Source organism: Cutaneotrichosporon oleaginosum (assembly GCF_008065305.1).
Source record: "Cutaneotrichosporon oleaginosum strain ATCC 20508 chromosome Unknown ATCC20508_contig03, whole genome shotgun sequence".
NCBI classification, from domain to species: Eukaryota; Fungi; Basidiomycota; class Tremellomycetes; order Trichosporonales; family Trichosporonaceae; genus Cutaneotrichosporon; species Cutaneotrichosporon oleaginosum.
This window is the reverse complement of record NW_027072172.1, coordinates 2846401-2873981: the sequence shown is the minus strand read 5'-3', so window position 1 is coordinate 2873981 and position 27581 is coordinate 2846401. Positions and strand designations below refer to the sequence as shown.

The window sequence follows — 27581 nt, the reverse complement described above, 5'->3', positions numbered from 1 at the left end:
GAGAGCGTACGGTGACGGTTCGCGGATGGCCGAGAGCGGCTCACCCCGCGCCAGGCCCTCCCTCCACCGTACGAGCCCCGGCCTCTCACAACAAGTTAGCCGGATATGGGCTTCGGCCTTTTGCGGAATTCACCTCGTACTGCTTGTCGATTCATCTCTCCCCCTCCGTCTCCAGGCTATCCCGCCTCCAGCTTTTCTCTCGCATTCGGTACACATGCACGCGCGCCTGTACTCATCCTCTCCAGACCCTTATCTGGAAATCGCGGGGGGATACCCAGAGAACGCAGTCGCCAGCTGCCTCTCAGCTGCCAGTGGCTGCAGGCCGGAGGCGTCAGCCGCCCTGCGTCAGCCAGCCAGCCCCAAAAGGCACAGAAGGTCCTTCATCGATCACGCTCGGCCGCTGTCTTTCACGTCACCGGGCCTCGAGCCGCTTCACGCTTCACCTAACCTCAGGCGACAGACAGGCAAGGGACGAGACGAGGACGCAAACACGCCCGCCCGCCGTGACTGGTGTAGGGCCTGCGATCCGGACGCAGACGCGATCCGCGTTTGTCACTGAGGCGCACGCAGGGTGAGGCGCAAATCGCCGCCACAAACACAGAAACAAAAGACATGGCCATTCATGCTACACCTGTACACTCTACACTACAGCGCTCGTAGGCGATCTATCTTGATTTTGTCTTGAGTTGTGTATGAGACTACGCTTCCGCTTCCGACACACACGTGCGATACTAACGATTAGAAGCCCAGAATCGCACTCCCGCCCTGCACGGTCTCGAGGACGCTGCGGGTAATAACCTCCTCTTCACGCAGCAGACCGCGGACGATGCTGACGGCCCACACCTTCTCGGGCGCCTTGCCCGCGGACGGCGCGACCTCGTCGAGCTCGTCGCGGCAGTCCGCCGCGTCGGCGAGCACGCTCTCGCATATCCGCAGGAGCATGCGGCGCGCCGCCATTTTTGTTGGCCGCGAGAAATTGCGCGCGTGCATATTATGCGGGTTGAACACGGCGTCCTCGGGCGACGCGAGGACGCACAGCGTCGTCATGAGCCCGACGGACGGACACGGCTCGCCGCCGTTCGCCGCCAGCCGGTTGTGGTCCCACATCCCGGCCTCTTCGAGGGCGGCGCGCTTCGCGTCGCTCCCGCCCTCCTTCCACAGCGCCTCGACCCAGGGGCCCACGTCGATGTCGTCGTTCGGCCACGTGAGGGGACACACGCCAAGGTCAATTTCCGTAAAGCCGTACTCGGCGAAGAGGGTTGCGTTGGAATGTGGGCCGTAGAGGAAGAGCACTTGCTCGCCGTCCTCGAGACCGCGGTGCGGCGCGAAGAGCACTACGTCGACTTTGCCCGGCACAAGGTGTTGTGTGCCGGGGCGCGCGGCGCCGCGCGCCCCCCGCTTCGTCACGCTCGTGCTCGGCATCGGCTCGGGCTTAGGGCACTCCGTGCCCGGCAACGAGGAGTGGTTGATCATATCGAGCAGCGGGACGAACGAGTGGTTGTTCACCGTCCACTTGGATGTGGAGGGCTCGGCGAGACCCAGCGGCGTCGACACGGTACGGGTGTTGACGTTGAGCCATGCCCACAGAAGTGTCTCGTCCGAGATAAGCCGGCTGAGGTCTTGGGCTTTGAACGGGTGCTCGGTCTCGAGCACATGGCGCAGCAGCTTTTTGTCCGCCTCGTAGCGCCGGCGCACCGCGTCCACCTTGATCCGCACGCTTTCCGAAAGGCACTGCTCGAGCGCAGGCCAGAACGCGTCAGGCTCGGTGGCGTCAGAGTCCGGCACGACCCATGTAAGCGGGTGCAGTGGGCGGAACTCGGGGAGTGTATCCACGAACACTTGCCACTCTGACTTGTGGCGCTTCTGAGGGTCGCGTGTTAGCGCGAGGTGGAGAGTCAGGAGCTGGGTGGTCGTGAGGCGCGGCGTGCCGTTGGGGGAATGGCGAGGCGAGGCGGTTGCGGGCGCCGGGAAGAGGTGCGCGGGGATGCTGTTCAATGCCGACTTGGCGAGCGTGAGGGGATTGAGCAGCGACGCCGCGGGGATGACGAGGATAGGCTCGCCGGGCTGGAGTCAGCCACGCTCACGCTCACGGATCATGGAGGAAGGACAATGACATACGCTGATGGCTTGGCTATACGCGAAGAGACCACGGCCGGCGTCTGCTGTCAGTCTGGCACGGCGGGCGGCGCACCATCGGCAGCCTTGAGCGCGAGCTTGTTGTGGAAGCCTTTGAACGTCCCAAGCCACGCCAGGAGCGTCTCGATATTGTCGTGCTGCACCTCCTTGGCCTTGTGTGCGTCTACCATTGTGTTCTCTGAAGCGCCCGGGGGGATAGAGCTGGCTCGTCCTGCCGGCGCAGTACTAGTACTGGCATCGAGCATCGCTGGACCGCTGAACCGCTGGACCGCAGGTGCCGCTGGAAGCAGGAAGCGAGGGGACGCGAGTCTGAGTCGATTGTGTCAGCTGACGGGAGCGCGGCAGGAATGTTGCAGAGGATTCTAGCATCAGCTCCAAAAGCACGCCACAAGACGGCGGGGCTCCGTGACTTTCAGGGCGCATTGCCTCCAAGCACGCACACAGATTAACACTTCGTCAATCGTGGATCGACGCGATGCGCGCTGTCGAGTTGTCGTGGCGCTTGATGAGGTGCGACGTGGCTAATGCTAGATGTGGTGAGACATTGTGATGCTCTAAGTACGCGGGGAGTGACGCACAACCCGACCTCGCACACCACTCCTCCCCTCTTGCAGCTTGAGGTTGCAGGGTGCCACCTTCTGTTGGCACTCTGACCGTGATGCCGTATGCGTGTAGGCATCACAATGTGAAGAGACGTGGATGTGGGGCATCGCCAGGATCAATTCTGCGGTGATATGGACGTCGTGGCATCGCCACATGCTTTACCACGGCTGATGATTGGTGTCGGTCCTCTTGTCACCTCGCCAGTCATCATCTTGACAATTTGCCGTCACCGCTATGATCCGTGTAGCGCTATTACGTTCATGCAAGCTCCATCCTGTCGCGTTGAGCTGCGTACAGTTCTCCAATCACTTGCCGAGCCAGCACAGAGCTCCCGCTTGACTATGACCGCCAACCAGATCTGTAGCCACAAGGCCCCGCTTTCTAGACGGAAACGAGAAAGGCCGAAAAGGGCCGCAGACCTGATCTACTTTCAATAGTGCTCGCGCATCGTTGTCGAGCGGCGTCTAATATCTCGTTCCACGGCTAGATGCGATGCGCGGTGATCGCGGCGATCACAGTGACCTGGTTGGGCATGAAGGTGCGGAACGCAACCGGCGTATCCGCGCCCTCTTGGAGGCGGGTGGCACATCTCCGGACCGCCGGTGGGCGCAGGCGCACGCTCGGGTCTTGGTCTCGTTCGGTTCGCCAGGTCACCGGTCGCGAGATCTACATCGGCCGCGGAGGAATCTCAGAGGATTGATCAAGGCGCGTAGTGCAGTGAGAACGAGCGAAGATGCAGTCGACGAGTAGAGAATGTCATCGGCCGCCTGAGCATGGCGGGCGGCGTCCCAATTTTGGTGTTACGTAAAATACGCGGTCAACTGTGGGCGCGGCGTGCAGGAAGGGCGCTGAGAGGTCGCGGTGGTTCCGGATACCCGGATTAGCCGGCCATGACGGACACGCACCCACGCACAACGCATCCCGCACCCCTCGTCCCATCTCCCTCTCTCTCTTAACCTCGTCTTCTCGTTCTTTCCGCCTTTGTCTCTTCTCCATCAGATCCTCTTGCCTCGGATCAAAACTACCACTTTGTGAGTGTCGTCGTCGTGTTGGGGGTGCGCGGCCTGGGCCCAGGTCTCCTACTCACAACGCTCCTCCACACACACCTATGGCCACCTCTCCTCACCGACTGATAACAGACCCTCTTTCCAACTCAGGCAGCATGGCGTCTCTCGACTTCAAGGACCTCGTTGTCCTCATCACCGGCGCTGGTGGAGGTATCGGAGCCGGCTACTCCCACTTCTACGGTGCCCGCGGCGCAAAGGTCGTCGTTAACGATGTCTCGGCCCAGTCGGCCCAGAAGGTCGTCGATGAGATCAAGGCCGGTGAGTGTAGCTCGTGAAATGTCGCTTGAGAAATCCGCTAATAATCGTCAGCCGGTGGCCAGGCTGCTATCGCTGTCGGCTCCGTCACTGAGGGCCAGAAGATCGTCGACCAGGCCGTCCAGGCCTTCGGCACCGTCCACGTCCTCATCAACAACGCCGGTATCCTCCGTGACAAGTCGTTCAAGAAGATGGACGACGCTCAGTGGGACGCCGTGATCGCCGTGCACCTCAAGGGGGCGTACTCGATGACTAAGGCCGTCTGGCCCCTCTTCCGCCAGCAAAAGTTCGGTCGTGTCATCAACACGTCCTCGCCCGCTGGTATCTACGGCAACATGGGTCAGGCCAACTACTCGGCTGCCAAGATGGCCCTCGTCGCGTTCTCCAAGTCGCTCTCGATTGAGGGCGTCAAGTACGACATTCGCGCGAACACTATCGTCCCCCTCGCCGCGTCCGCCATGACTCAGACTGTCATGCCTCCTGAGGTGCTCAAGGGCCTCAACCCCGACTTCATTGCCCCCATCATCGGTGCCCTTACCGCCCGCAACGGTCCCGACGTTCGTGGTCGTATCTTTGAGGTCGGCGGCGGCTTCTACTCCGAGCTTCGCTGGGAGCGCTCCAAGGGCCACCTCTTCAAGACCGACGACACCTTCACTCCCACTGCCATCCGTCACGAGTGGAAGAAGATCACTGACTTCTCCAAGGACGTCGAGTACCCGGGAGACCTCAAGGCTGCCGGCCGCAACCTCATGGCCGTCATCGAGAAGCAGCCCGGCCTCAAGCCCAACGAGCAGGGCCCCCCTCCCCCCGTCGACTTCAAGGGCCAGACGGTCATCATTACCGGTGCTGGTGCTGGTCTCGGCCGCGCCTACGCCCACCTCTACTCCAAGCTCGGCGCCAACGTTGTCGTCAACGATGTCAGCGCTCAGAACGCCGAGGCCGTCGTTAAGGAGTGCGAGCAGCTCGGCGCCAAGGCTGCCGCGGCTGTCTGCTCCGCTGAGGAGGGTGAGAAGATCGTCAAGGTCGCCCTTGACAAGTTCGGCGGCGTGCAGGTTCTCGTGTGCAACGCCGGTGTCCTGCGCGACAAGGCATTCGTCAACATGACTGAGGAGCAGTGGGACACCGTCATGGCTGTTCACCTCCGCGGCACCTTCCGCTGCTGCAAGGCCGTCTGGCCCATCTTCCAGGAGCAGAAGTACGGCCGCATCCTCGTCACGTCGTCGCCTAACGGCATCATCGGCGCGCACGGCCAGGGCAACTACGCCTCGGCGAAGGCTGGTCTCATTGGCTTCGGCCGCTCGCTCGCCATCGAGGGCAAGAAGAACAACATCCTCACCAACATCCTCGCGCCCTCGGCTGGTACGGCTATGACTGCCACCGTCTGGACCGAGGAGATGGTCAAGACCTTCTCGCCAGACTTTGTCGCCCCCGTCGTCGCTTTCCTCACTTCCAAGGACCAGAAGGGCACCGGCCAGGTCATCGAGACCTACGGTGGCCAGGTCGCCGCCCTCCGCTGGCAGCGCACCCACGGCGCGGTCTTCCCCAACAACCGCGTCCCCACTCCCGAGCAGGTTGTCGCCAAGTGGGACGAGATCACCACCTTTGACGACAAGGCTACTCACCCCCGCAACACTCAGGAGTCGGGCATGCAGATCTTCGAGAACTTCTCCAACCTCGCCCCCGAGGAGGAGCAGAAGGACTACGTCGACCCCGAGGACCCGGAGGCCATTGTCAAGGCCAAGCGCGCTGAGCCCAAGGGCATCGAGTACGAGTACACCGAGCGCGACGTTATGCTCTACAACCTCGGCATTGGCGCACACGCCACCGAGCTCCAGTGGACGTACGAGAACGACCAGGACTTCCAGCCCCTCCCCACCTTCGGTGTCATTCCCCAGTTCACCGCCGGCCTTGGCGACTACGATTTCCTGCCCAACTACAACCCCGGCAAGCTCCTCCACGGCGAGCAGTACCTGTCGATCAAGGGCAAGGTCCCTACCTCGGGCAAGCTCGTCAACAAGGCGCGCCTCTTCGAGGTCCTCGACAAGGGCAAGGCGGCGGCGGTGACCACCGTCATCGAGTCGCGCGACGCGCAGACTAACGAGCTCATTTACGAGAACCACTCGACCGTCTTCATCCGTGACTCTGGTGGCTTCGGCGGCAAGCGTGCGGCCAAGGACCGCGGCGCCGCCACCGCCCCCAACGCGCCGCCCAAGCGCAAGCCGGATGCCGTTGTGGAGGAGAAGACGTCGCCCGACCAGGCCGCCCTCTACCGTCTCTCGGGCGACTACAACCCGCTGCACATCGACCCCCAGTTCTCCATCATTGGCGGGTTCAAGAAGCCGATCCTCCACGGCCTCTGCTCGATGGGCTTCGCCGGCCGCCACGTCCTCAAGACCTTCGGCCCGTACAAGGACATCAAGGTCCGCTTCGCCGGCACCGTCATTCCCGGGGAGACTCTTGTCACCGAGATGTGGAAGGAGGGCGACAAGGTCATCTTCCAGACCAAGGTCAAGGAGCGCGATGCGCCCGCCCTCTCGGCTGCCGCCGTCACCCTCATTAACTCCGGCGCCCCCAAGTCGAAGATGTAAATAAAAGGCATTTAGTAGCTATAAGAGCGTGCATAGCAGTGTATGAATCAATGACTGAGCAGCGTGAACTCGGTGAGCAGGTGGCATAGGGTGGGCGGACATGCTCGGCTTGGGTCGCGTCGCGTTGTGCCAGGAGCGCGGGAGTGCCTTTGCCGGCCTTGATGACGTATTGCTCGGCCAGACCGATCGGCCATGACCCTCCTCACTTCCGCTCCCCTCGCACCACTTCCCACTTCACCATCTCTCTCCCCTCTATCCGCTCCGAGCAGCAGTCATCGAGAGCCCCATGCTCGCCGTCAAGCACCCACTGCGGGGTGTCGGCGTGCGGCCCTTCCTACAACCGCGGCTTGCGCCGTCACTCATCTCGCGAGCGCGCGGGCCCAGCGCGACGACAGCTCTCGGCCTCCGCTTCGCAGCCACAGTCCCCCCGCCACCTCCTACGGGCCCCCCTCCTCCATCCAACCCCCCTCCCCCTGCCTCTAATCCTCCCCCCGCAGCCGATCCACCGAAGGACGAGGTGCCAGAGCACACCGAGCACCCAGCAGACCACGAGCACACGGATGCCCATGTGCCCGAGGGCTACGACGAGGGCTCCGCTGGACAAGTGCAGCGCGAACACTGCTCCGTCTTTATCTCGCAGGTGCTTCCGATCCGGCTGGGGTCGTGGGATCCCCGGCCGTGGGTTGCGTCATGGTACGAGGGAGCGCTCCTCGCGGAGCTCGTGAACATCACGAACGACCTGAAGGGCCGGCACGCGTTCAAGGTCGAGAGCTGGGAGGTAGCACGCAAGGACGGTGGCGTGTTCTGCCACTTCTCGTACGTGCCGCCCGCGCTGGACCAGCTGCCGCGCAAGGCGTTTGACCACGACTTCCACACACCTGAGGAGGCTATTCCGGACCCTGTGTCACCCTCGGCTCTCTTCCTCCCGCTTTTCATCGAGGCGGCTCACAAGCACGGTGGATGGCCGACGTGGATTGGACCGTGGTGGTCCTCGCTCTTGGACGGGACGGGGATCAACCGCCGCGCGTCGGCGTGCTCGAACGAGGCCGGCCACTACCTCTTCTCTGGCGACCTTGCGCCGCCGAAGGGTGCGGACGGACACGTGCCCGAGCTACGCGGGTGGCAGCGCACAGCTGGTGCCGGGCGCGTGTGGATGGTCCGCGGGCGACAGTGGACGGAGGACATGAACCGCTTCCCGAGCGCACGTCTGCGCGTCGAGTTCGACGGGCCAGACGTCTCCCAAGAGGTGCTGTACACCCTCTTCCGGCCATACGGGCGCATCCACGACATTGCGCCCCCGACCCCCGTGCCGGCGGGCCAGCTCCGCTCGGCGCTCGTCACGTTCCGCAGAATCTCGACTGCCGTCAACGCCAACAACGCGCTGCATGGATTCAACACACACATCAAGTCGGCAGACTACGAGGGCCGGCGGTCAGACGCGCCGCTCACGCGTCTGAGAATCTACTTTGAGCGGCCACTCAAGGCGCACTACTTCCGCGACTGGGTGTCGAACCACCCGCGCATCGCGCTGCCCGTCCTCGCATTCCTCATCGGCATGTTCTCGTACACATTTTTCGACCCGATCCGCGAGTTCTTCGTCAAGGCGCGCATCGAAGGAATGTGGAACCTCGAACAGTACCCCACCGTGCAGTTCATCAAGGACAACATTGTGATGCCAGTCAAAAACACGCTCTGGCCCGCCAAGGCGCGGAGATGGAAGCGTAACGTCGACGATCTCGGCCGCGCGTCCTTCAGAGACCGCGTCGAGGCCGAGCGCAACGTCGAGCGCTGGCTCACTGAGTTCCCGTCGACGTTCATCGTCGTCACTGGACCACCGGGCAGCGGGAAGCATGACCTTGTGGACCGCGTGCTGAAGGACGAGAAGAAGCCCAACCTCGTCATTGACTGCGCCGAGATCGGCAAGGCCAAGTCGGACACGGCATTGGTGGACGGCCTCGCGAGCCAGACGGGCTACTGGCCAGTCTTCTCGTTCCTGCAGAGCATCAACGGGTTGATTGACCTTGCTTCCATGGGTCTGATCGGCCAGAAGTCCGGCTTCTCAACGCCTGCCGACCAGCAAATGCGCAACATTCTCGACATTGTTGCCAGCGCGCTCAAGGAGGTGTCGAGCCACGCGAGAGAGAAGCGGGCCTCAGAGCAGCAGCATCAGCGTGATGAGATTAACCTCGCGGCCGACCGTGAGCGGCAGCAGCGTCTCATTGAGCAGGGCATCTGGCACGATGGGCGTCTCGACTGCGTCGCGGGTAATGGCATTATGAGCGAACTGGGCTTCGGCATCGAGCAGCCAAGCGAGCTTGATGTCGTGGGTGCCGCGCCGCTTATGGGATCGACGGCGCCGATCGCTGGCGAGGCTGTGCCGCCTACGGGCGTGAGCATCGCCTTCGACAAGGAGGTGACGGCCGCGACGCAAGTGGCTAAGGCGGAAGAGGAGGTCGACAGCGACGCGGAGCTGATCAAGACGCTGCCTGTTGTCGTGCTGCGCAACTTTGCGTTCAAGCCCGCGCGGGGCGAGCTGTGGAACGTCATGGCCGAGTGGGGCGCCTCGCTCATCGAGAACAAGGTCGCGCACGTCATCGTCGTCGGCGAGGGCAGCGTAGCGAGCAAGACGCTGACAGCTGCGCTGCCTTCCAAGCCCCTGAACCAAGTCAACCTCTCGGACGCGGACGACTACAACGCGCTCGAGTTTGTGCGCGAGAAGCTCAGCACCGACGGGCACCAGGTCGAGCTGACGGCGGAGGAGACGGCCGACGTCGCCAAGCTTGGCGGCCGCATGGTCGACCTCGAACTGTTGGTGTACAAGGTGCGCAGCGGGCAGAGCTTGAGCACGGCGGTGGAGGACATCGTGCTGCGCAACGCGGTGGAGATCCGCAAGACGGCTTTCGGCGACGACAGCGACGAAGCCAAGGCGCTGCCGTGGACGCGCGCGCAGGCGTGGAAGATCGTCAGCGCGCTCGCGAAGCAGCCCGAGCTGAGCTACGCCCAGCTCCTGTCCGAGTTCCCGTTCAAGGGCGCCGACACATGCCTCAAGGCCATGGAGGAGCACGGGCTCATTTTCATCACGGCGGGCACGGGCGGGCGCACATGCCCTGCCATGGTGCGGCCAGGCAAACCCGTGTTCCGCGAGAGCTTCCGCTCGCTCGTCGACGAGCCCATCTTCCATGCCATGTGCCAGATCGAGTACAATGCGGCCGTTACTAAGAAGGCCGAGGCGGACATCGCGGACTACGAGGCCGAGCTCGCCAAGCTCAAGAGCATCACGAGCGACGGCGACCACCTCGGCGTCGCGGCTGCCGGCTGGTTCGGCGCCGGCAGCCCGATCCACCAGCGCGCACAGTATCTCGCCGAGTCGCTCGGCAAGAGCATGGACAAGATTCGCAAGGCGGAGGCGGACAGCGCTGAGCAGATCAAGGCGTTCACGCTTGACGGCAAGAAGCGCAAGTGAGCGGAGGATGAAGCGTACAGTGTAGCTAGTCGTAATCATGCACCATTTCCTAAGTGTCACATGCACAAATGCAGTCTCGTCTCGATCTCTTGCTACAGTAACCGCACTACACCCCCAGCAGCGTGCCCACTGCCCATCCATACACGGGCAGAACAAGGTTGTCGTTTTGCGCGCTGAAGGCTTCAAGCAGCGTCGACAATGCGGTCGTCAGAACGAACGGCACGAGGGCAAATCGTTCCACAGCGCCCACAGCCCACATAGCTATCGCTACAGCGACGACAGACACGAGGAAGCCGGCGCTCCCCTCGGCCGTCTTGCCGCTTACAGGCGACCAGCGCATGTATCCGACTTTGCGGCCTATGATGGACGCCATCGCGTCGCCGATACCGAGCGAAAGCACGCCGAAATGCGCGAGGACCTGCGACGGTCCCTCAAGCCACAGCGGTGTAGCACACCCAGCCAGCAGGTAGAAGTGGCTTAGAATGGCCGTGCCCGAGTCCTTGTGATCGATGAACTCGTTGAGGAAGAGATGCACGCTCGCACCCAGTGGCCACAGCGCGAAGTAGCGCACGTATTCGGCGAATGTGAACGCGGCAAAGGCGACCGAGAAGCTCAGGTGTGTGAAGGCCGGGTCTACGGTCATTCCGGGCACAAACATGGCAACGGCGAGGGCGTGGAAGCTCTTGCGGCGCGCATTGACACTCAGCGTCGGCATGCGCTGGTCTGCCCGATCCATCATCTGCGTCGCGACGCTCGGCTCCAGATGCGAGCGGACAGTGCGCGCACTCGCGCCGTCGGACGCGAGAGCGGTGGTGCTGCCGCTGCCGGCAGACGACGTGCTGTCTCGCGACACGGTGTATGTCCGGTGGCGGCGTCCGCGGGTAAGTTGCCGCTGCCAGGCGGCGACGGCGAAGAGCGCCAGGCCGCCCCAGTACGCCAGTAACACGGGACGCGTCCACATATGTGGGCCAGTGATTATGAAGCGCAGTACCCAAAGCCATGGGTTACGCCTTCCGAGCATCCAGCGAGCCCACATGCCCACAACTCCGACAACCACGAGCGCCGCGCCTGCATAAAAACCGAGAGCGAGGAGACGCCGCTGCGCGGGTTTCTCGTGCGGGAAGCGCAGGCGGTGTATTGGGCGCTGTGCCATATTGCGGCTCAGGTACAGCAAGGGTGAGAGGAGGAAGCCTGTCAGCAGCGAGCCTGGAATCAGGGCGAGCTGAAAGATCAAGAGCGGCGTCGGCAGACGGTAGGTCTTGATGTACGGCTCGGAGAGGATAGGGATCTTTGAACGCGTCATGTTGACCGTCTCCATGAACAGCGCAGTAGCCGCGTGCGTGACTATTCCGAGCTCGCCCAGCGTGAAGCCGCGGCGCGCCAAGCGAACGCACACGTAAAGACAGAATTGATAGAACAGGGTCGCGATCACAATGTCCGAATGGGACATATCTGGAGTTAGCGCCTACATCCGGAGTGCACGCACCGCTCCATACGCTCCGGCCAATGTAGGCTGTGCCGATCTTGACGACGACGCAGCAGCCGGTAACGAAGAAGGCGAACGCGATGACAGAGCGATTACGCCGCCACTCGCCACGCTTGAGCCAGAACGTGCCATGCGGACGCATTGGGGTGTCACTTTCACTCCCACTGCTCATGGTCGGAGAGCCTGGCGCCGTGCGGGTGAGCTTGATCTCATGACGCAGGGAGTGCGTGAGCTGGATCAGCAGCACAAAAGACAGCAGTGTGAACAGCTGCACGAGGTTGCGGCGCGCGGTTGCGAGCGCACTCAGAGCGCGGATCGCGTCCCCCTCGGCCCCTGGCGCCAGGACTCCGGGGATCGTGTCTGTGATCCGCCGGACTGGAGTACTGGGAATAAGGAGGGGCTGCTCGATCGTCCAGCCGGGCAAGGTGGCCTTTGGCGGCTGCGCAGCGAGGCGTGTGAGTGCGCCATGCAGCATCGCCGCCGCAGTCAGTGGCGAGAGGAGGAGCGCGAAGAGCGCGCCGTCATCGAGGCATTCGCTGAGGTTAGCTGAGAAGGCCACGCACTAGCTCACCGGTACTCGCGCTCCTCTGTACCCCAGATGCAGCCCCTGCTGCCGATACCGACGGGGCCATCGTCTTCCTTCAGCAGGGAAGGCAGACCATGCTGGCTATTTCGTCGACTAGAACGCTCGCGGAGGTTGGCGACGCCGAGAGGAACAGGTGAGCGGCCTGGGGAGGAAGGCGCGTCGATAGTGCGCACACGGAGCGCCACGTACGCGACACTGATGATGAGAAGGGTGGTGAGTTCTGGCGTCAGCGCGACCTTCCCTCTTCCGCACCGCCTGCCACAGCCACCTCTTTCCAGGTGTAAGTGAGCTTTACAATCCCAGCAACGACGGCACCGAGCAAGATCGCGTCCTCGGCGCGCTTGCGAGTGAGGGTGACCCTCAGTGGCCCAAGTCTGACTGTGTGCGGGAGGAGTGTGATGCGAGGAGCCAGAGGGTGGGCGGCAACGTCAGTGGGGACGCGGGGCGTCGCTACGCGCGGCAGTGGAGTAGGGCGCGGACTGGGGCTCGCGCGGACGGTAGGCAACCGGCGACGCTCGACCTCGGTATCTTCCGCGTTGATGGTGACGAAGCGATCACTACCTTCCCCCTCGGACCCGACGAAGGCGGCCGAGCTTGCGCTCCCCGCGTAGTGTAGTGAGTGGTTGCTCTGTAACGGGGGACGGCGGGTTGAGCGCGACGACGACGACGTCCGCTTCTTCTCTGGGAGTGGGTGAGTGCGCGTGCGCGGCGATGTGGGGGGTGAGGGTGAGCTGGACGAGCGAGAGAAGCTGCGCGGGCGCGAGTGATGTCCCAGCGCATGGCCGTGCCCGTACGAGGGCGCGGAGGGGGTGAAGCGGCGGCCGATGGCGGCACTCATCGAGGACGAGCCGGGGCGGTCAACATCGGCGGGTGAGGGGTCGAGGTCGGGAAGGAGAGATGTGGGTGAGAGGGAGCGTGGTTGTGGAGAAACGAAGAGAGGAGGAGAATGGGAATGATGGGACATGATGGAGGGCGTTGAGAGTCCCGCCGGACGCAGCTCGGTGTTGGAGGCGGCCTGTGGCCGTGAATGAATGAATGGAATGACGAGACACGACAAACTCGGCGTCGGGTGACGTCTCCCCGAAGTCCTCATCGCTCTGGGGTCTCCACGCATCGACAAGGCATGCACCCACTCCGCTCCACTGACACACGCCGATGCATCTGATCCGTTCATCCTTGTTGCGTGGAGCCTCCGTTCATCGCCCACCTCCCCTCGGCGGCAGAGCAATGATGAACACCAAGTCATGCCCATCTGTGAATGAGGCTGGGACGTGGGTATTCCTGGAAAAGCCAAGTTCCCACCGCGACGCGCTAAACAAAGCCAGATTACGTCTTCCCAGGCACCCCTCGGACACTCGGACCTTCGGACACGCCCGCGCCGCTCAGCGCCGAATATCAATGCACCCGGCGCCCGGCATGGCGTCCGAAGCGCCGCGCAATGGCATCGTCAGGCTCACAACTCATAATCCTAGAGCGCATAGAGGCGTTGTCTGCCGCCATTAACGCCAACAACGTGCATGCTGTGAACTACTCAATGCCCGCGGTAGACCGCGTGGCGAACGAACGAAAAAGGCAACCAGACCATCTACTTCTGCTGCTACTACACCCTAGGCTTCTTCTCACTCTTGTCCTCGGCCGCCGCAGGCGCCTCGGGCGCGGGGCGCTTCTTCTTCCGCACCATAGACGTGAGATCGTTCACAGGGCCCGCGTCCTGCTTGACTTCTCCGCCAATTCCGCCGAGAAGGTGGTTAATCGTGCCACTAACCAGGTCCTCGCGCACCGGCGCTGCCTTGAGCTCGTCAATCTTGACCTCAAGGTCGCCGATGAGCTCGCTGACGTCCTTGAGCTCGGCCTCGCGCTCGCGCTCAGTCATGCGCGCCAGGTCCTCGGTCGTCGTCTCGCCCGCGATGGCGCGGCGCACCTCCTCCGCGCGCGCCTTGAACCCGTCCAAAGCGGCCTGCACGTGCTCAAGCGCCGCCGGACGCCCGGCAGACGTCAGCTCCAACGCCGTCGAGAGCTGGTAGTGCGCGGACGCGAGCGCACGCGATGAAGGTGGAAGGAGCGCCGTCTTGATCTCCAGTGCTGCCCTATAATCCAGGACTGCCTGGTCGAACTTTTCTGTGCGGTCAGTGGACCGTCGCATTCGAACAACCGCACTCACCTGTCTCACAACTGATGTCGCCCAGGAAGAGGTAGCACTCAGCCAAGCTCATCCTGTCGTCGCGCGCGTTGTCCGCGCCCTTCCTGGCGATCTCGCGCTCGTAAATCGTTCGCGCGACATCCAGCACCTCCCACGCCGCATTGAAGTCGTCCTCAGGCAGGTCTTCTTCCTCGTCGCCGCCCTCGCCATCGGCGCCATCCTGCTCCTCGCCCTCACCCTCGCCCTCCTCTTCTTCCCCGTCCTCGTCTCCATCACCCTCAAACACGAACTTGCCCGCCTTCTCCTTGTCCTCATCTACCGTCCCCGTCCCCTTCGCAACCTCCTCCTTCCCCATAACGCCCTGCTGTGACAGCGCGAGCTCGAAGAGCGCGCGGCCATAGTTGAACAGCAGCGGCGCCTTGCTCACGTCGAGCTGGTCCACGCCTGCTTCGTCCCTGTCGTCAGCCCGCTCTCGAGACAACGCACTGAATCTGCAAGGCTGACGCGTGCTTCTCGACTGCCTCCTCCCACTGCTTGAGGGCAAGCGCCTTCTTGCCCTCGGCGAGGAGCCGCGCCACCTGCGCGGCCTTGTCCTCTGGGATGGGCGTGCCGTTCGACGCGCGCGCCGGCGCGGGGGCAGTTGCTTCTGTTGTGTCTGCTGCGGACCTGAGTGTCAGTTGAACGGTACGTCTAAGACATACATTTTGGAGTGGTTGAGTGACTGGATGGATGAGAGATGGGGTGGGAAGTCGAGTGTGGTGGGGTGGTGGCGAAGAAAGCAAAAGGCAATCTCGACGCGTCCAGGCGCGTCATGTACGGAACCAATATTGCTCATCTCGTTGGTGACAGCCCGCTGCATCTCATCCGCGTGCTTCCAGAGGTCGTCGAGATGCTAAGTACTATGCATTGTCCTTGGCCCAACCCACCTCGAATTCACCAATGCACGTTCTTTCCATGCATATGGTAGCTGCATAGCTGTATAGCTGAATGGATGCGGGATGACAACTACTACCCAGACGGCTGTCACGTGACAATACTGCCGCCGGCTGTTTGCGACGGAGCCCATCCCACTCGAAATTCTGATCCACCCAACACCAACCTCCACCGACACCAACACCCACCGCACAATGTCGCAGGACACCGCCGCGACCATCATACCCTCGCTGGAGGCGTTCGCCGCCCTCCTCTCGACGCGGGAGCACAAGCTCGCGCGCGGCGGCGACGCCGAGCTGGCCGCGCACGCCCTCGCCGCCGCCAAGCACATCTGTGACCTCGGTGCGTCAACCCGCGGCATCGCTGACATCAGGCATCGCGACGGAGGCGCGCTCGCACCCGCACATCCACCCGTTCATCGCGTCCATCGACACGGGGATCACGCTGCGCTCGGCCCAGCCGCCTGCGGAAAAGCCCGCGCCGGAGGACGTGTTGCCGTACACGCCTCTCAGCGAGCTCACTGTGGACGGCATGGAGCACGAGCAGGTGTGGGCGCAGATGGAGTTGCGGGCCGACGGGATGTGTCGGATCATTCGCGAGGTCGCTGCGCCTGAGACGGAGGAGGAGAGCGTCATGGGGTGGGAGGAGGACGAGGACGAGGACGACAGCACCGAGGAGATGACGATCGAGGAGTGGGAGAAGATGATGGCGGAGGGGGGGTATGAGGAGGGCATGTCGGAGAGCGAGGGGGACAGTGAGGACGGAAGTGAGGGGAGTGAGGGGAGTGAGGACGAGGAGTTGGGCAGCGACGAGGACGTCGAGATGGGCTCCGGCTCTGACGAGGAGGTGTCGTTGGACGGCGAGGCGGAGGTTGACGGCGACGATGACGACGTCTCCGACGACGATGCCCAAGAGGACGACGGCTACGCCCCCGGTCCGTCCAAACCACGCGCCCAACACCCGACGCTCGACGACACATTCTTCTCGATCGACGAGTTCAACCGCCAAACCGAGGAGATGGAGGCCGGGCGGGTGACGTCTGGCGCGCTCGGCGGCGACGAGGACGAGGATGCTGAGCTCGACGACATGGGCGCCATGTTCCTCGAGGAGGGCGAGGAAGACGACGCGCCGCTCATGTACTCGGACTTCTTCGCGCCGCCGCCGCGGCCCGCGCCCAAGGACGAGAAGGGCGGTAAGGGCAAGGGCAAGGCAAAGGACGACGGGAAGAAGAAGAGCAAGCGGAAGGTCGCGTTCGCCGACGAAGACGAGGACGAGGAGGAGCCAGAAGATGAGGAGGACCCGTCGCGCGGGATCATGAACCGCCTCAAGGCGGATCTCTTCGATGACAGCGAGGACGAGGGCGATGCGCAGCGGGGTGAGTTTAAGCGACTTGGACGCAGAGGACATCGCTAATCCTAGTCCTGTCGACGCACGAGCGGCGACAGCGCGAGCTGGCGGAGCAAATTGCGCAGCTCGAGTCGGAGGCGATCGGGCCGAAGGAGTGGACGCTGCTCGGCGAGGCGTCTTCGCGTGCGCGTCCCGAAAACTCGCTGTTGGAAGAGGACCTGGACTTTGAGCACGTCGCCAAAATCGTGCCGACTGTGACGGAGGAGAGCGTGGCGAACCTGGAGGAGCTGATCAAGAAGCGGATTCTCGACAACAACTTCGACAGCGTGGTGCGCGTGCGCGCGTACGACCCCACCCCGTTCCTCCCGTCCCGCTTCTTCGAGCTCGACGACAAGCAGAGCGCGCGCTCGCTCGCCCAGATCTACGAGGACGAGTACACGGCCGCCGCGTCGGGCGGGGCAGCGGACGCGCGCGACACCAAGCTCGCGGCGCAGCACGAGGAGATTGAGGCGCTGTGGAACGACATCTGCTACAAACTCGACGCGTTATCGAGCCTCACGTTCGTCCCGAAGGCGCCGAAGGCGGCGATCCGCACCGTCGAGAACATCGCGACGACGAGCATGGAGAGCGCGCTCCCGTCCACCCAGGGCGCGGGGAGCATGCTCGCGCCCCAGGAGATGTTTGCCGCCAAGGCTGCCGAGCTTGTCGCGCGCGACGAGCAGACGCCGGAGGAGGCCAAGGCTGCCCGCGCAAAGGCGCGCCGCGGCAAGAAGGCACAGCGCGCCAAGCTCGCCGGCGCAGAGGCACTGTACTCCAAGAAGAGGAAGACTGTGCGCGAGCAGAAGGACGAGGCGCTTCGCGGACTCGTCAAGTCTGGCAAGGGAGTTACCGTGCTTGGCAAGGGGGGGAAGGAGGAGGCCAAGCGCCGCAAGCGCGAAGAGGCGGGACCCGATGCCAAGCGCCTCAAGCTTTAGGCGGCTGGACCATATGTCGTTGTCGCACTCTTACTGTAAGCATATGCATTTGTGCCACCGTGCCCTGGTGTAGCTGTAGTTATGCGTTGGAGGAGGGGCTTGTGATTCGCGCAGTCAGTCAACAGCAAGTGATAGCGGCAATCACGTCAGTGCTCCAGTTCCTTGCGAGTTCCAGCCCGAGTTTCGCTCCATGATTGCCCAGCTCAATGCTACAATGATACATTTTGGCAACTAATTGATCCGAGACGAGTCCGAGTGGCCGGCTGCGGCCGGCGTGCAATGATTATTCGGGAGACGGGTGATATGATATCTTGTGTGGAGGAGTTGGGGTATAGCTTGGCGGGGATGCGCTTGGGAAGTGGGAAATGGGAATCGAAACGCTGACGCGGCTAGGTGGATAGGTACCCCATGTCCATCTTGCCAGGCGGGAACAGCTTGTCGAAGACGTCGCCGTGCTCGAATGTGGGGAGGCTAGGGAGACCGCCGAGGCCCGCTGCGCGGCGGCGCTCGGCCTCATCCGCATAGATGGTGCGCAGAGATGCGACAATCGACGAAATGCCGTATATGAAGCCCATGTCGGGGTCCTTCGGATGTTTGGGAGGGAAGCGGGCGAGCGCGAGTCCCGTCTCCTCGTCTATCATCGGGCAGTAGCCCTTGCCGAGATTGGGAGGGTCGTGAACGCCAGGAGGATAAGGGAACTTGATATCCTGACCGGATGTGGAGTGCGCGAAGTCGACGATGCGTAGTGTGACATCTCCCTTGACGCGCCTGGCACGTGCGGTCTCGGGAACATCGGCGGAGCGCGAGCGGCGGTTCGTGCCCGACAACGACGGGCGGCGACGAGGAGCCTCCTCAAACATTGACTCGTGTCGCTCATGCATGGGGCGCGCTTTCCGCGCATACTGCTGCTGCACCTCAGGGTCGCCGTCGTAGATAAGCAGGAGGGAGCAGCCGTAGAAGCGGAAGCCGTTGAGCGTTACCAAGATTGAGGCGAGGCTGTACAGCTTCTGCATGAGCGGTGGAATGTGCTGAACGAGGAGATTGTTGCCATCGTTCAAGTAGAGCGAAAGCACGCGCGGAAACTCCTCCGTTTTGAGCTGCCTTCCGCGGTATTTGTTCTTGGACACGAATGACTGCGTGGCATTTGACCACACCTAAGGTTGTCAGCCACACTGTCTGCGAACCCAGCCTAAAAAACTAGGCCCGACAGCTAATGTCGTCGCTAGTCCCACACACGTGCGCTGCACTCACCTGCATGCCACACATCCGAACTCCGAGGGTTCGGCTGGTCGTCTGGTCGCACTTCTTCCGCTGGCTGGTCTTCTTGAGCGGCGTTGCATCAAAACCATACTGCCGTGTTCCCATCTTGAGGTCAAGAACACACGGCTTCTTGAGCTTGCCCGTGAGGTCCTCCATGAAGATGAAGAGCTCCTGGCGGGTGATGTCATCGCCGTTGGCGACACTTGGAGGAATTGATGGCGAGTATTCTTCTGTGGGTGGTCTTGGTGACGCTTCCAACGTTAGTCTGGGCGAATCCGAGGCAGGACGTGCGCCGTCCAACGACGAGCGGCGTCTGAGATGGGGCAGGGCACCCTTGCCATTAGTCTTCGGCGCTGTCGGCTCGTCGTCGTCCATATGGAACAAACCGCGCTCGGTGCTGTGCTCGCGCTTGCCGTTACTTTCCTTGTCGGCAGCTGGTACGTGGACCTCACTGCGAGTCCGGCGCATGGCCCCATTACTCGTGTCCGACCGTATTTGTTTGAACGCTGGCCGCTTAAGGGCGCCGCCATCATGTTCGTCGTCGGCATCTGCGTCGTCGTGGTGGGACCTGTGGAAGTTGTTCTTCTTCTTCAAGCGCTTGAAGATAGTCGAGAAGACATGGTCTTTGAGCTTGTTGTTAACGGTGGTGGAGCCGATGCCTCCAAACGGGGCGTGGGGAGTGGTGAAGCCGCTCCCAGATCGATCCATTGACGACCACAAGTCGTGGCGATTCAGAGAGGGAGTAGAATTGGTGTGGTGAAGGTGGTGGAAACTGGAGGGTGACTGCACCGGGGTTCTTGGCTCTTCGCGTATCAGCCTCGCGGCAGGCAGCCCGTTTGGTGGCGAACCCAGGTCGCCGATGGAGAGTTTGCCAAAGGACGACGAGGGCGAGAAGGACGTCCGCGGCACAGACGCAGGGGAGCGCACGGACGAGGAGCGTCGCTTGTGCGGGTCATCCTCGTCTGCGCTCGGAAATCGCCTTCGACCGCGGCCGCGATCCGCTAGACTCTGAGTCCCGGCCAACGCACGACAGGACGGGCCAGTGGAGCGGAACAACCAATCGGGGACCACATGTCGATTGAAGTCGAGCTGGACCTCGGGTACCTCAACGTCCGAGACAGTCGCATCTGAACGACCCGCTAGGGATCGTTGACATGGTGTCGGTGGCTGCGACACGGCCGGGGAGAGTGTGAGATCGCGTTCAGTCCCTGGGGTCTGCGACCCTTCGGTGCCCATCTTTCGTCGGTAGTTGACGAGCATGACGCCGAGGTAGCGAGGAACGAAGGGGAGCAGCCCCGGCGCGAGTCTCTCCATGTCCTCGTAGAACACGTTCTCACGACCGACAAGAGGCTTGCAGATTGCGGCGCGAGTGAACTGGTAGATGCTGCTATGTCCTCCTACCTTGTGGCCATAAGGTTCGAGTGGCACGGCGAGTGGTTCCTCGTCATCGGTGTCCGTCGCGCTCGCACTCTCGAAGTCATCGCTGCCTGCAGATGAGGATGTCGAAGTCCACCCGCTGTCATCATCGAAAGAGTACGAGCGACCCTTGTCTACTGGTCGTTGAGGCGACGGCACTATCGTGGCTTCCGCCGGGAGGACCTTCTCGTCAGGTTTACTTTCTCGCCGCGCGCGATTCCCCGCTGACGGCCGTCGTGGGGGAGCAGGCGCGAAAACTTCTTCCTCTTCGGCAACCCCTTCAAGTGGGAGTGGACTGGAGACATCCTCGAGGCCTAGCATCGGCTTGGACTCGGGACCTCTGCTTCGATCGCGGTCTGCATCTTTCTGCCGCGACCTAGACTCCTTGAACAAGCCCATGCCAATGCTGCCCTTGCGGGTCTGCTTAAAGGTCGCGCGGGTGTCCATGTCCTCCTTTGCTTCTGAGAGCGCTCGGAGAGCCAGCTTTGGGAGAGCCACTTCTCCCCCGTTTGCTGCCCCGCGTCGAATGACATCGTTGAGCCCTGTGTTCTCGAATTGGCCGTCGTCTGTGCGCGTCCCCAATCGGACGCCAAAGTTGGAGGAATGTCCGGTTGCCGCCCGCGCATGCCCGGGCGGAAGGCTGAACTTGGAGTCGGTTGAAAAGTGGGGGAGGAAGAACTCGTTGCTGCAGGGGGATAACGAGGGCGCATGCGTTGCGGGGTCGGGAATGGCCATCGAGGCTGCTCGTGGCCGGAAGAGCTGCTTGCGCGACGTCAGAGGCCGCCCCGCCGATGACCGCCTGCTCGATGGAACATGGTCCTCGTCCTCGGCGTCATCGGTTTCGGCGTCAAGGTCGCAGTGGTTCGGGCGCAGGGAAATGGTGACGCTGCCTACTTCGTCGTCATTGTTCTTTCGATCCCGTCCGGGCCCGCTCGGTTTACTGATACCTTTGCCGTTGCCCTTGAACGATCGCGACCGAAATGGAGAGGGAAGATCAGTCGAGGAAGAAGGGGTGGCGGTTGTGAGGAATGGAGACTGCTGGCCCACACTCCGAGGGGAGGGTGGGTCGCGAGCTGGAGTCATGGCCTGCTCAGATACGGTGCAAGACTGTGCGAAGGAGAGGTGTCAGTTGAGTGATACTCGGAGAGAGATAGAGTGGGAGAGTGAGGGAGAGTGGGGGCGGGGTGGTGAGAGAGAGAGAGAGAGAGAGAGAGAGAGAGAGAGAGAGCCGGGAGACGGTTATCGGATGTGGCCGTACGGGGGGCCGCCTGGGGCCTGGAAGACGATAAAGAGCGAGAAGAGAGAAAAGGGGGCCGGGGACAAGAGGAGCAGGGAGACTTACAGAGGCGGACTGGATGTGAGGGACGCATGCCAGGCGTCGAGGCGGCGGTGTAGACTAGAGGGAGATCCAAGTAAATTTTGGAGAGATTAGGATGCAGAGGAGAGTGGCTGGGAGGTGAGGAGGAGGGGACGAACGTGGGGATGGGATGGATGATGGCCCACGTTTGTTGTGACAACAGAGTGGAGAGTGAGATCGATTCAAACGGTGGCTGACGGGTCGGTCGGTTGCAAAAAGCGGAGGTCGGAGCGGGGCGGGAGGAGAGGGGAGGGGGGGGGGGGGAGCGGTTGTGGGGGAGGATGAAAGCGGTTAATCTGGAGTTGAGTGGATGTGAGAGTGGTGCGTGGACTAGTCGTGAGAGTGAGAGTGAGAGAGCAAGATGCGGTGGTGCCGAGGAGGATGGTGATGGCGGATGTGTGATGGATGGTGGTACAAGATGGAGAAGACGAGGACGAGGAGGATGGAGTGGATGAAGAGTGATTGTGTGATGCCCGAAGAGGACAGAGCGAGAGGGAACCGTGACGACAGGCCCCAGGAGCGAAAAAGGCGCACTGGCAGAGGCTCACTCAGGGCGCCGGGGCCTCGCCAGGACCGGCACGACCACCGCCCAGGGTGGGCTGCCTATACATGGCCTGGAAACCTCAGAAACACTCCGACTACCGACATGCCGACCCAATTACATCAATCTCTCTCATCCATCTATAGATTTTATCTCGCTCTCTATCTCTCTCTTGATCTCCTGTTCTTCACAGACATCGGTAACCTATCTTTTCTGTATCTAGTCCAACTCCAGCTGCCCCGTTTCCTCGCCTTGATCTTGCAATTTTGTCCCTGTGCGTCATATTCTCTGTCCTCAACACCTGGACGGTCCGCCTGTTTTCGCGCTAGATCGCTAGACTCCCAGTCACCAAAGTAAACGAGCTCGCGCCCGTCCTACTACCCCTCCTGCCTATATCGGTTGGCATTTCGGGTATACCTCATGCCAAACGAGGCGCAGGAGAGTGAAATGGGGCGAATGAGATTTCCCACGCAGTTGTGGCCGAGGCGGGTGGACCGGTGCGTCTATTTCCGCCAATACTGACTACGTATACAAACTGCCAAGCTCATGGGTCGTCGTCTGTGATCTGTGGGGCTGCCGCGAAAGGATCGTAGAACACTAGGTGGCGTATCCCAGAATCCCTCATGTCACGGACGACCCGTGCCTCCTCGATTGCTGATGAGGCGGCACCGAGTAACCACTACTACCACTTCCGCGTGTCCTCATCTGCCTCTAACTCGCACACCCGCGCGGCATTTTGCAACACCTTAAACGCGCTCTGTCACTTTGTAACCGTTTCTTGCGAGCGTGCTAAGGAAGTGTCTCAGCAAGCAAGGGTGTTAAGCCGCGAACCACGGCAAGCTCAAAGTTCCATTGCTTCGTCTCACTGGCACGCGTCGTGATCTCATCAGCCAGGTCAGGGTGCTTTGGCAGATCAGGTGCACCACAAGTGGGGGAGAGTGGTAACGCACCTCAACCGCTGAGCTTCAAGTCCTCCGCCGTGACGCGGACCACAACGGCCTGTCACCCAGAACCCAAGTCCAAGCTCAGTGTCAGCGTTGGGTGCCGGTGTCTTGGCAGGCTTGGCTGACGCAAAACGGTGGACATGTGCTGTCGGTGTCTGGACTACTGATGGCAGTTGGCGACATATGGGGCCGACACATGAGGCACACCATTCCTCGATCTCTTGCTCCAACCTCCCACTCCATTCTCTCATGGCTCTCCGCCTCCTCCGCGCGTGGGTCCAGAGCAGCCTGACCGCCATGCACACAACGCCAGGCTCTACTTGTGCCATCGCTCATGACGTGCAGACTTCAGAGACAATTTTGTGTTCTGCATAAAAAACAAGCATATTTGCCCATAAAACACGAAAATCACGTGCACCATCAATCTCAGATCCTAGACCGACGAATCTGGTATACCTGTGAGTCGAGGCCCATTCGCGTGGCACACGTGGCTGGGCCATCGGACATTGAGGCAATGTCCGACCGCATAGCCCGCCCCTGAGAGGGCCAAGTCGACGACGCAGTCCCGCCACCAAGCGTGCTGTGCATCGGCGCCCGCCCAGCAGCCAACTCTCCCAGGGTGATCGTCATGCGTTGAGTGAGCAATCTCGTGCCATCCACCTCCCTCTTCCATCCATCCTCCATCTTACTCAATCTCGTGCTCCCTCTCTTCTCTCCTCATCGTTTATCCACTCCTTTGCCCCATCATCTTCCACGCCTCCGCCTCTCGTATCGCATACCACCTCGCCGCCACCCCTCCCACGCCGGAAACGAAGGCGGCCGCGCCGCCCCATCCCATCAATCTCACACTCTCATTTTGCCCAAGGCAAGTGCCAAGACAACCCCCCAACCACCCGCCCACCCCCTCTTCCCTCCACGCATGCACCTCCCTCCAAGTGAAGATAATCAGAAGTCCGCTACTGCCGCGTTCCTTGAGATCGCGGCGTAACATGTGCGCAGACTTCATGCACCACCCTCTGATGTTTGAGACTTTTGAGCGCTCGTCGTGTGACGACGCGCAAGTCTCCCCGTGCTCCGACCACACCAACTTTCGGCAACCCTCGGACTCGCTAACACCAGCCGACCATGGCGCCATATACACCCATTCCGAGCGGTCCGACAGGATCCAATGTCTCGTCCCCCCGCCGACCCCTGTCCTTCCGTCTGCAGTCTAGGCGCCAAAGCTTGATGCCGGATCCGGACGAGATGGACCGGGCCTTTGACGGACCAGGAGACGACGAGGATGACACCCATGAGAGCCACGCGCTTCTAGGCAACAATCCACCGGCAGCGGCGGCACCGCAGGGTCGATCTGGCACGCCGCCCATGCCGGGCGACTACGACTTCAATCGCGACTACGTGAGTGATCCCTTATCTCGGGCCTGGAACTACGAATGCTGACAGATGACAGTTTCTTCCTCCTTCGGATTCACCCCCACCGTTCGAGCCGTACTCGGCACACAATCCTGCCCCCGGTAACAGCAACGGCATTATGCCATCCGAGCCTGTAGCACGCCCTCAGCAGGCTCGTCACTTCCTCGGCGGTGTGTTGCCCTCGGCTTTCCTGCCAAGAAAAGAGGCGCCACACGCCGTTGGTGGCGGGCAGAGCGGTGTGTTTGCCAACCTCTCCGCGCGCCCTGATGGGCAGCCGATCGAGCGCCGAGAGGACGGTGTTGAGTTTGCCAATGAGGACGAGTTGAAAGACGCGCCACCCTCGTATCAGTCGGCACTGCGTGACGCTGTTCCTCCCTACTGGGACACGACTGTTGTTCTTCCGTCTTCCTCGTCGCCATTTGGTCCGCTTCACTCTTCCATCAACGGGGACGAGATTCTGATCGACGGCATGCCCTCGGGCAACTTCTTCGGTTTCATCTGGAACTTGATCGTTTCGGTCTCCTTCCAATGGGTCGGCTTCCTTCTCACATACGTTCTGCACACTACCCACGCCGCCAAGCACGGCTCGCGCGCCGGCCTCGGCATCACGCTTGTTCGATTTGGCCTTTACCTTCGCCAGACGGGCATCGAGTACCAGGAGACTGGGCACTACCCCGGCGACTTTGACATCGACCCTGTCACGGGTGACTACAAGAACGATGTGTCTGCGGAGGAACAGCTCAAGATGTACGGGTCGCAGAGCTGGCCCATCCCGATCGCCGACATATTCAACCCTGGCTCGAACGCGACGATCATCCTGCACAACTTGGATGAGGCCAAGGACTACGCACACAAGTACAACCACTCGCTGCTTGACCTCATGCGGCCGCCTGCGCAGGACGTTGGCCGCTCGTATGTTTGGTTCAGCTTCCTGCTCATGGTATGTGGCTGGTTCCTCGTGCTGGCGTCGGTTGGCGGCTGGTGGCGCGTGAAGCGTTTCGAGCGCAAGCTGCACCAGGCGCAGCGCGAGAGTGAGGCCGCGCAGGCCGCTGCTCGCGGCGAGGTGCTTGAGGGCGACGACGACGACGACTCTCCGGCACGGCCCGGCCCGCACCAGCTGTCGTACTACACGGCGGTGTTCACACAGGCGCTAAACGGTGCGCGTGAGATGCAGCAAGGCTTCTTCGGCGCGCGGGGTCGTCGGCTCAACCGCGGCGACACGCTCTTCGGGCAGGACGAGAGCGAGCGAGACCTCCTCGAGGCGCAAGGGTATGGCCTCGAGCCGATGGCGCGTACGCGATCGTCTGACGACGATACGGGGCGCCGTGCTGGCCTGTGGGGCAATATGCGATAGAGCTTTGTATGCGGGTACGGAGGAGAAACATAGAAGTTTTGTGTACGTGTCGATGTGTGCGCGTAGACTGGCGCGTGTAAATGGATCACTCTTGTTTTTTGTGGTCGTGTGCGGTGAACGGGGGGATTGTCTCAGGTCGATCACCTGGGACCTGGACTGTGATGGTATAATGGCAGGCCTAGATCTCAGAGCCATGTCATATATCCGTCGGATTAATTGTGCCCGGACGCGCGAAACCAGTGCATTCCAGTCCAACTACTTCTTTGAGGACGCCGTTGTGCATATAAAAGTACTGTAAAAAAGCATGTGTGAGGGGAGGGGGGGTCAGCGTGGACTCGCAGATCACGGCGGCAGGACTAAAACCCGTCCTGTCCCATAACCTCCCATTGAGCGCTCGCGTTGGGCGTTTGGTGCGGCAAGGCCCCCAATCTGCAGGCGCGGCAGTGGACCTTAACGCAGCACATGTCCACGTATCCGGCGGTTTCAGCACATGTGAACATGCACACTATCAAAACCGTCGAGTTTCGCAACGTATCGGTACATATCTTTCTCTCATAGCAACTGTAGCAACTACAGCGTATCCTCGGATGAAGCACCACTCATCGCGGGAGCACTGGCATCAGCCCGTTCAATTACGCACGCACCCAGCTCCTCCCCCCTCTTACAGGTCACAACCGCCTCCGCAAGCCCCACAAGCCACCACAACGCAGCGACGCCCAGCACACTCCCCGCCGCCGCGAGGCCGACGGCCCACCCCCACCCCATGTCCTGGGCGGCGGCGAACGCGCCCGGCCGCCGCGTGACTTCGCTCGCGACGCACGCGAACAGCGCGACCGTATCGTAGATGAGCGCGGCGGCCGCGATCCCGGTCGACGCGGCGCGCCACGCCGCCCACGCGCCGTATCCTTTCCAGTTGTCCCTCCATCCCTTCCAGTCGCGTCCCAGCGATGCCACGCCCGGCGCCGCGCCCACGCTCCCGAGCCGGCCGAGTACCAGCAAGCCGAGGAACGTCGCGGCGCCGACCGCGCCCACGAGGCGCACGGCGAGGAACGCCGTCGCGCATGCTGCTAGTGCTAGAGTTGGGGGCGTGCGGCGCGCCGCGAAGAGCGCGCAGGCGCCCACGGCGGGCAGGAGGAGGGGGAGGAGCGCCGGCGGCGGGGGGTTCGGCGGCAGGCGGTGCGCCGATGCGTATGGGCCGGCGAAGAGGGACATGTGGGGATGAGAATGGGAGGGAGAGAGGAGGGAGAAGATTGGGGAGAGGAGGGAGTGGGAAGGAGCGCGGAGGCGTTGTCTGTGATGCAATGGGGCGAGCTCAGCAGGACACGCAGCCTCGTCGCCTCGTCCGCCGCCCGTCGCCCGTCGCCCGTCGCCCCGCCCGTCGCTCGGATATCGGATATCGGCCTAGGGCACTATCCCACGCCCACGCCATGCGTCATCGCCAGCTCACGTCAGAACGCAACGAGTAAACGTGGAATCAGGGTTTGGGGCAGGTGGAACGCGTCGATCAGCGTTCCATGACGACAGCAGATAACACGTGCACGACTGGCGCGACGGCCCCGGGACGCCCTAGGGCTCGCTGGTTTCGACTCCTGTCACCGAGCGTTTGTGGTGCACTTCCGAACTTCCGATAAGCAGGAAGCATGCTGTATGTGACGATGCATTTCCATCTCAGCTCTGAGCTCTGAATGCGCTACAAGGAAATTGATGGCGGGGTCCAG

The 27581-nt window shown here is 62.1% G+C and overlaps 8 protein-coding genes across 8 annotated transcripts; 4 read left to right on the top strand and 4 right to left on the bottom strand.

Annotated features, from left to right (window-relative positions):
* Positions 1-738: 738 nt before the first annotated feature.
* On the bottom strand, positions 739-2306 carry COLE_04337 (uncharacterized protein; the record flags this gene model as incomplete). The annotated part of the gene is made up of 3 exons (XM_018424045.2): positions 739-2064; positions 2119-2159; positions 2192-2306. 3 exons carry the CDS (start codon positions 2304-2306, stop codon positions 739-741), a joined length of 1482 nt encoding a protein of 493 aa, XP_018276560.1.
* Positions 2307-3901: 1595 nt separating this feature from the next.
* Positions 3902-6649, top strand: COLE_04336 (uncharacterized protein; the record flags this gene model as incomplete). The annotated part of the gene is made up of 2 exons (XM_018424044.2): positions 3902-4064; positions 4116-6649. 2 exons carry the CDS (start codon positions 3902-3904, stop codon positions 6647-6649), a joined length of 2697 nt encoding a protein of 898 aa, XP_018276559.1.
* Positions 6650-6935: 286 nt separating this feature from the next.
* COLE_04335 (uncharacterized protein) lies at positions 6936-10112 on the top strand (the record flags this gene model as incomplete). The annotated part of the gene is made up of 1 exon (XM_018424043.2): positions 6936-10112. The coding sequence occupies one exon, from the start codon at positions 6936-6938 to the stop codon at positions 10110-10112; it is 3177 nt and encodes a 1058-aa protein (XP_018276558.1).
* A 106-nt stretch (positions 10113-10218) lies between these two features.
* COLE_04334 (uncharacterized protein) lies at positions 10219-13148 on the bottom strand (the record flags this gene model as incomplete). The annotated part of the gene is made up of 4 exons (XM_018424042.2): positions 10219-11564; positions 11599-12134; positions 12170-12404; positions 12437-13148. 4 exons carry the CDS (start codon positions 13146-13148, stop codon positions 10219-10221), a joined length of 2829 nt encoding a protein of 942 aa, XP_018276557.1.
* Positions 13149-15451: 2303 nt separating this feature from the next.
* COLE_04333 (uncharacterized protein) lies at positions 15452-17578 on the top strand (the record flags this gene model as incomplete). The annotated part of the gene is made up of 3 exons (XM_018426070.2): positions 15452-15599; positions 15631-16632; positions 16677-17578. The coding sequence occupies 3 exons, from the start codon at positions 15452-15454 to the stop codon at positions 17576-17578; spliced, it is 2052 nt and encodes a 683-aa protein (XP_018276555.1).
* A 389-nt stretch (positions 17579-17967) lies between these two features.
* On the bottom strand, positions 17968-20575 carry COLE_04332 (uncharacterized protein; the record flags this gene model as incomplete). The annotated part of the gene is made up of 3 exons (XM_018420498.2): positions 17968-18732; positions 18830-19009; positions 20093-20575. 3 exons carry the CDS (start codon positions 20573-20575, stop codon positions 17968-17970), a joined length of 1428 nt encoding a protein of 475 aa, XP_018276554.2.
* A 3646-nt stretch (positions 20576-24221) lies between these two features.
* Positions 24222-25863, top strand: COLE_04331 (uncharacterized protein; the record flags this gene model as incomplete). The annotated part of the gene is made up of 2 exons (XM_018420501.1): positions 24222-24494; positions 24547-25863. 2 exons carry the CDS (start codon positions 24222-24224, stop codon positions 25861-25863), a joined length of 1590 nt encoding a protein of 529 aa, XP_018276553.1.
* Positions 25864-26433: 570 nt separating this feature from the next.
* COLE_04330 (uncharacterized protein) lies at positions 26434-27075 on the bottom strand (the record flags this gene model as incomplete). Its single annotated transcript, XM_018424041.2, has 1 exon — positions 26434-27075. One exon carries the CDS (start codon positions 27073-27075, stop codon positions 26434-26436), a length of 642 nt encoding a protein of 213 aa, XP_018276552.1.
* Between the last annotated feature and the right edge of the window lie 506 nt (positions 27076-27581).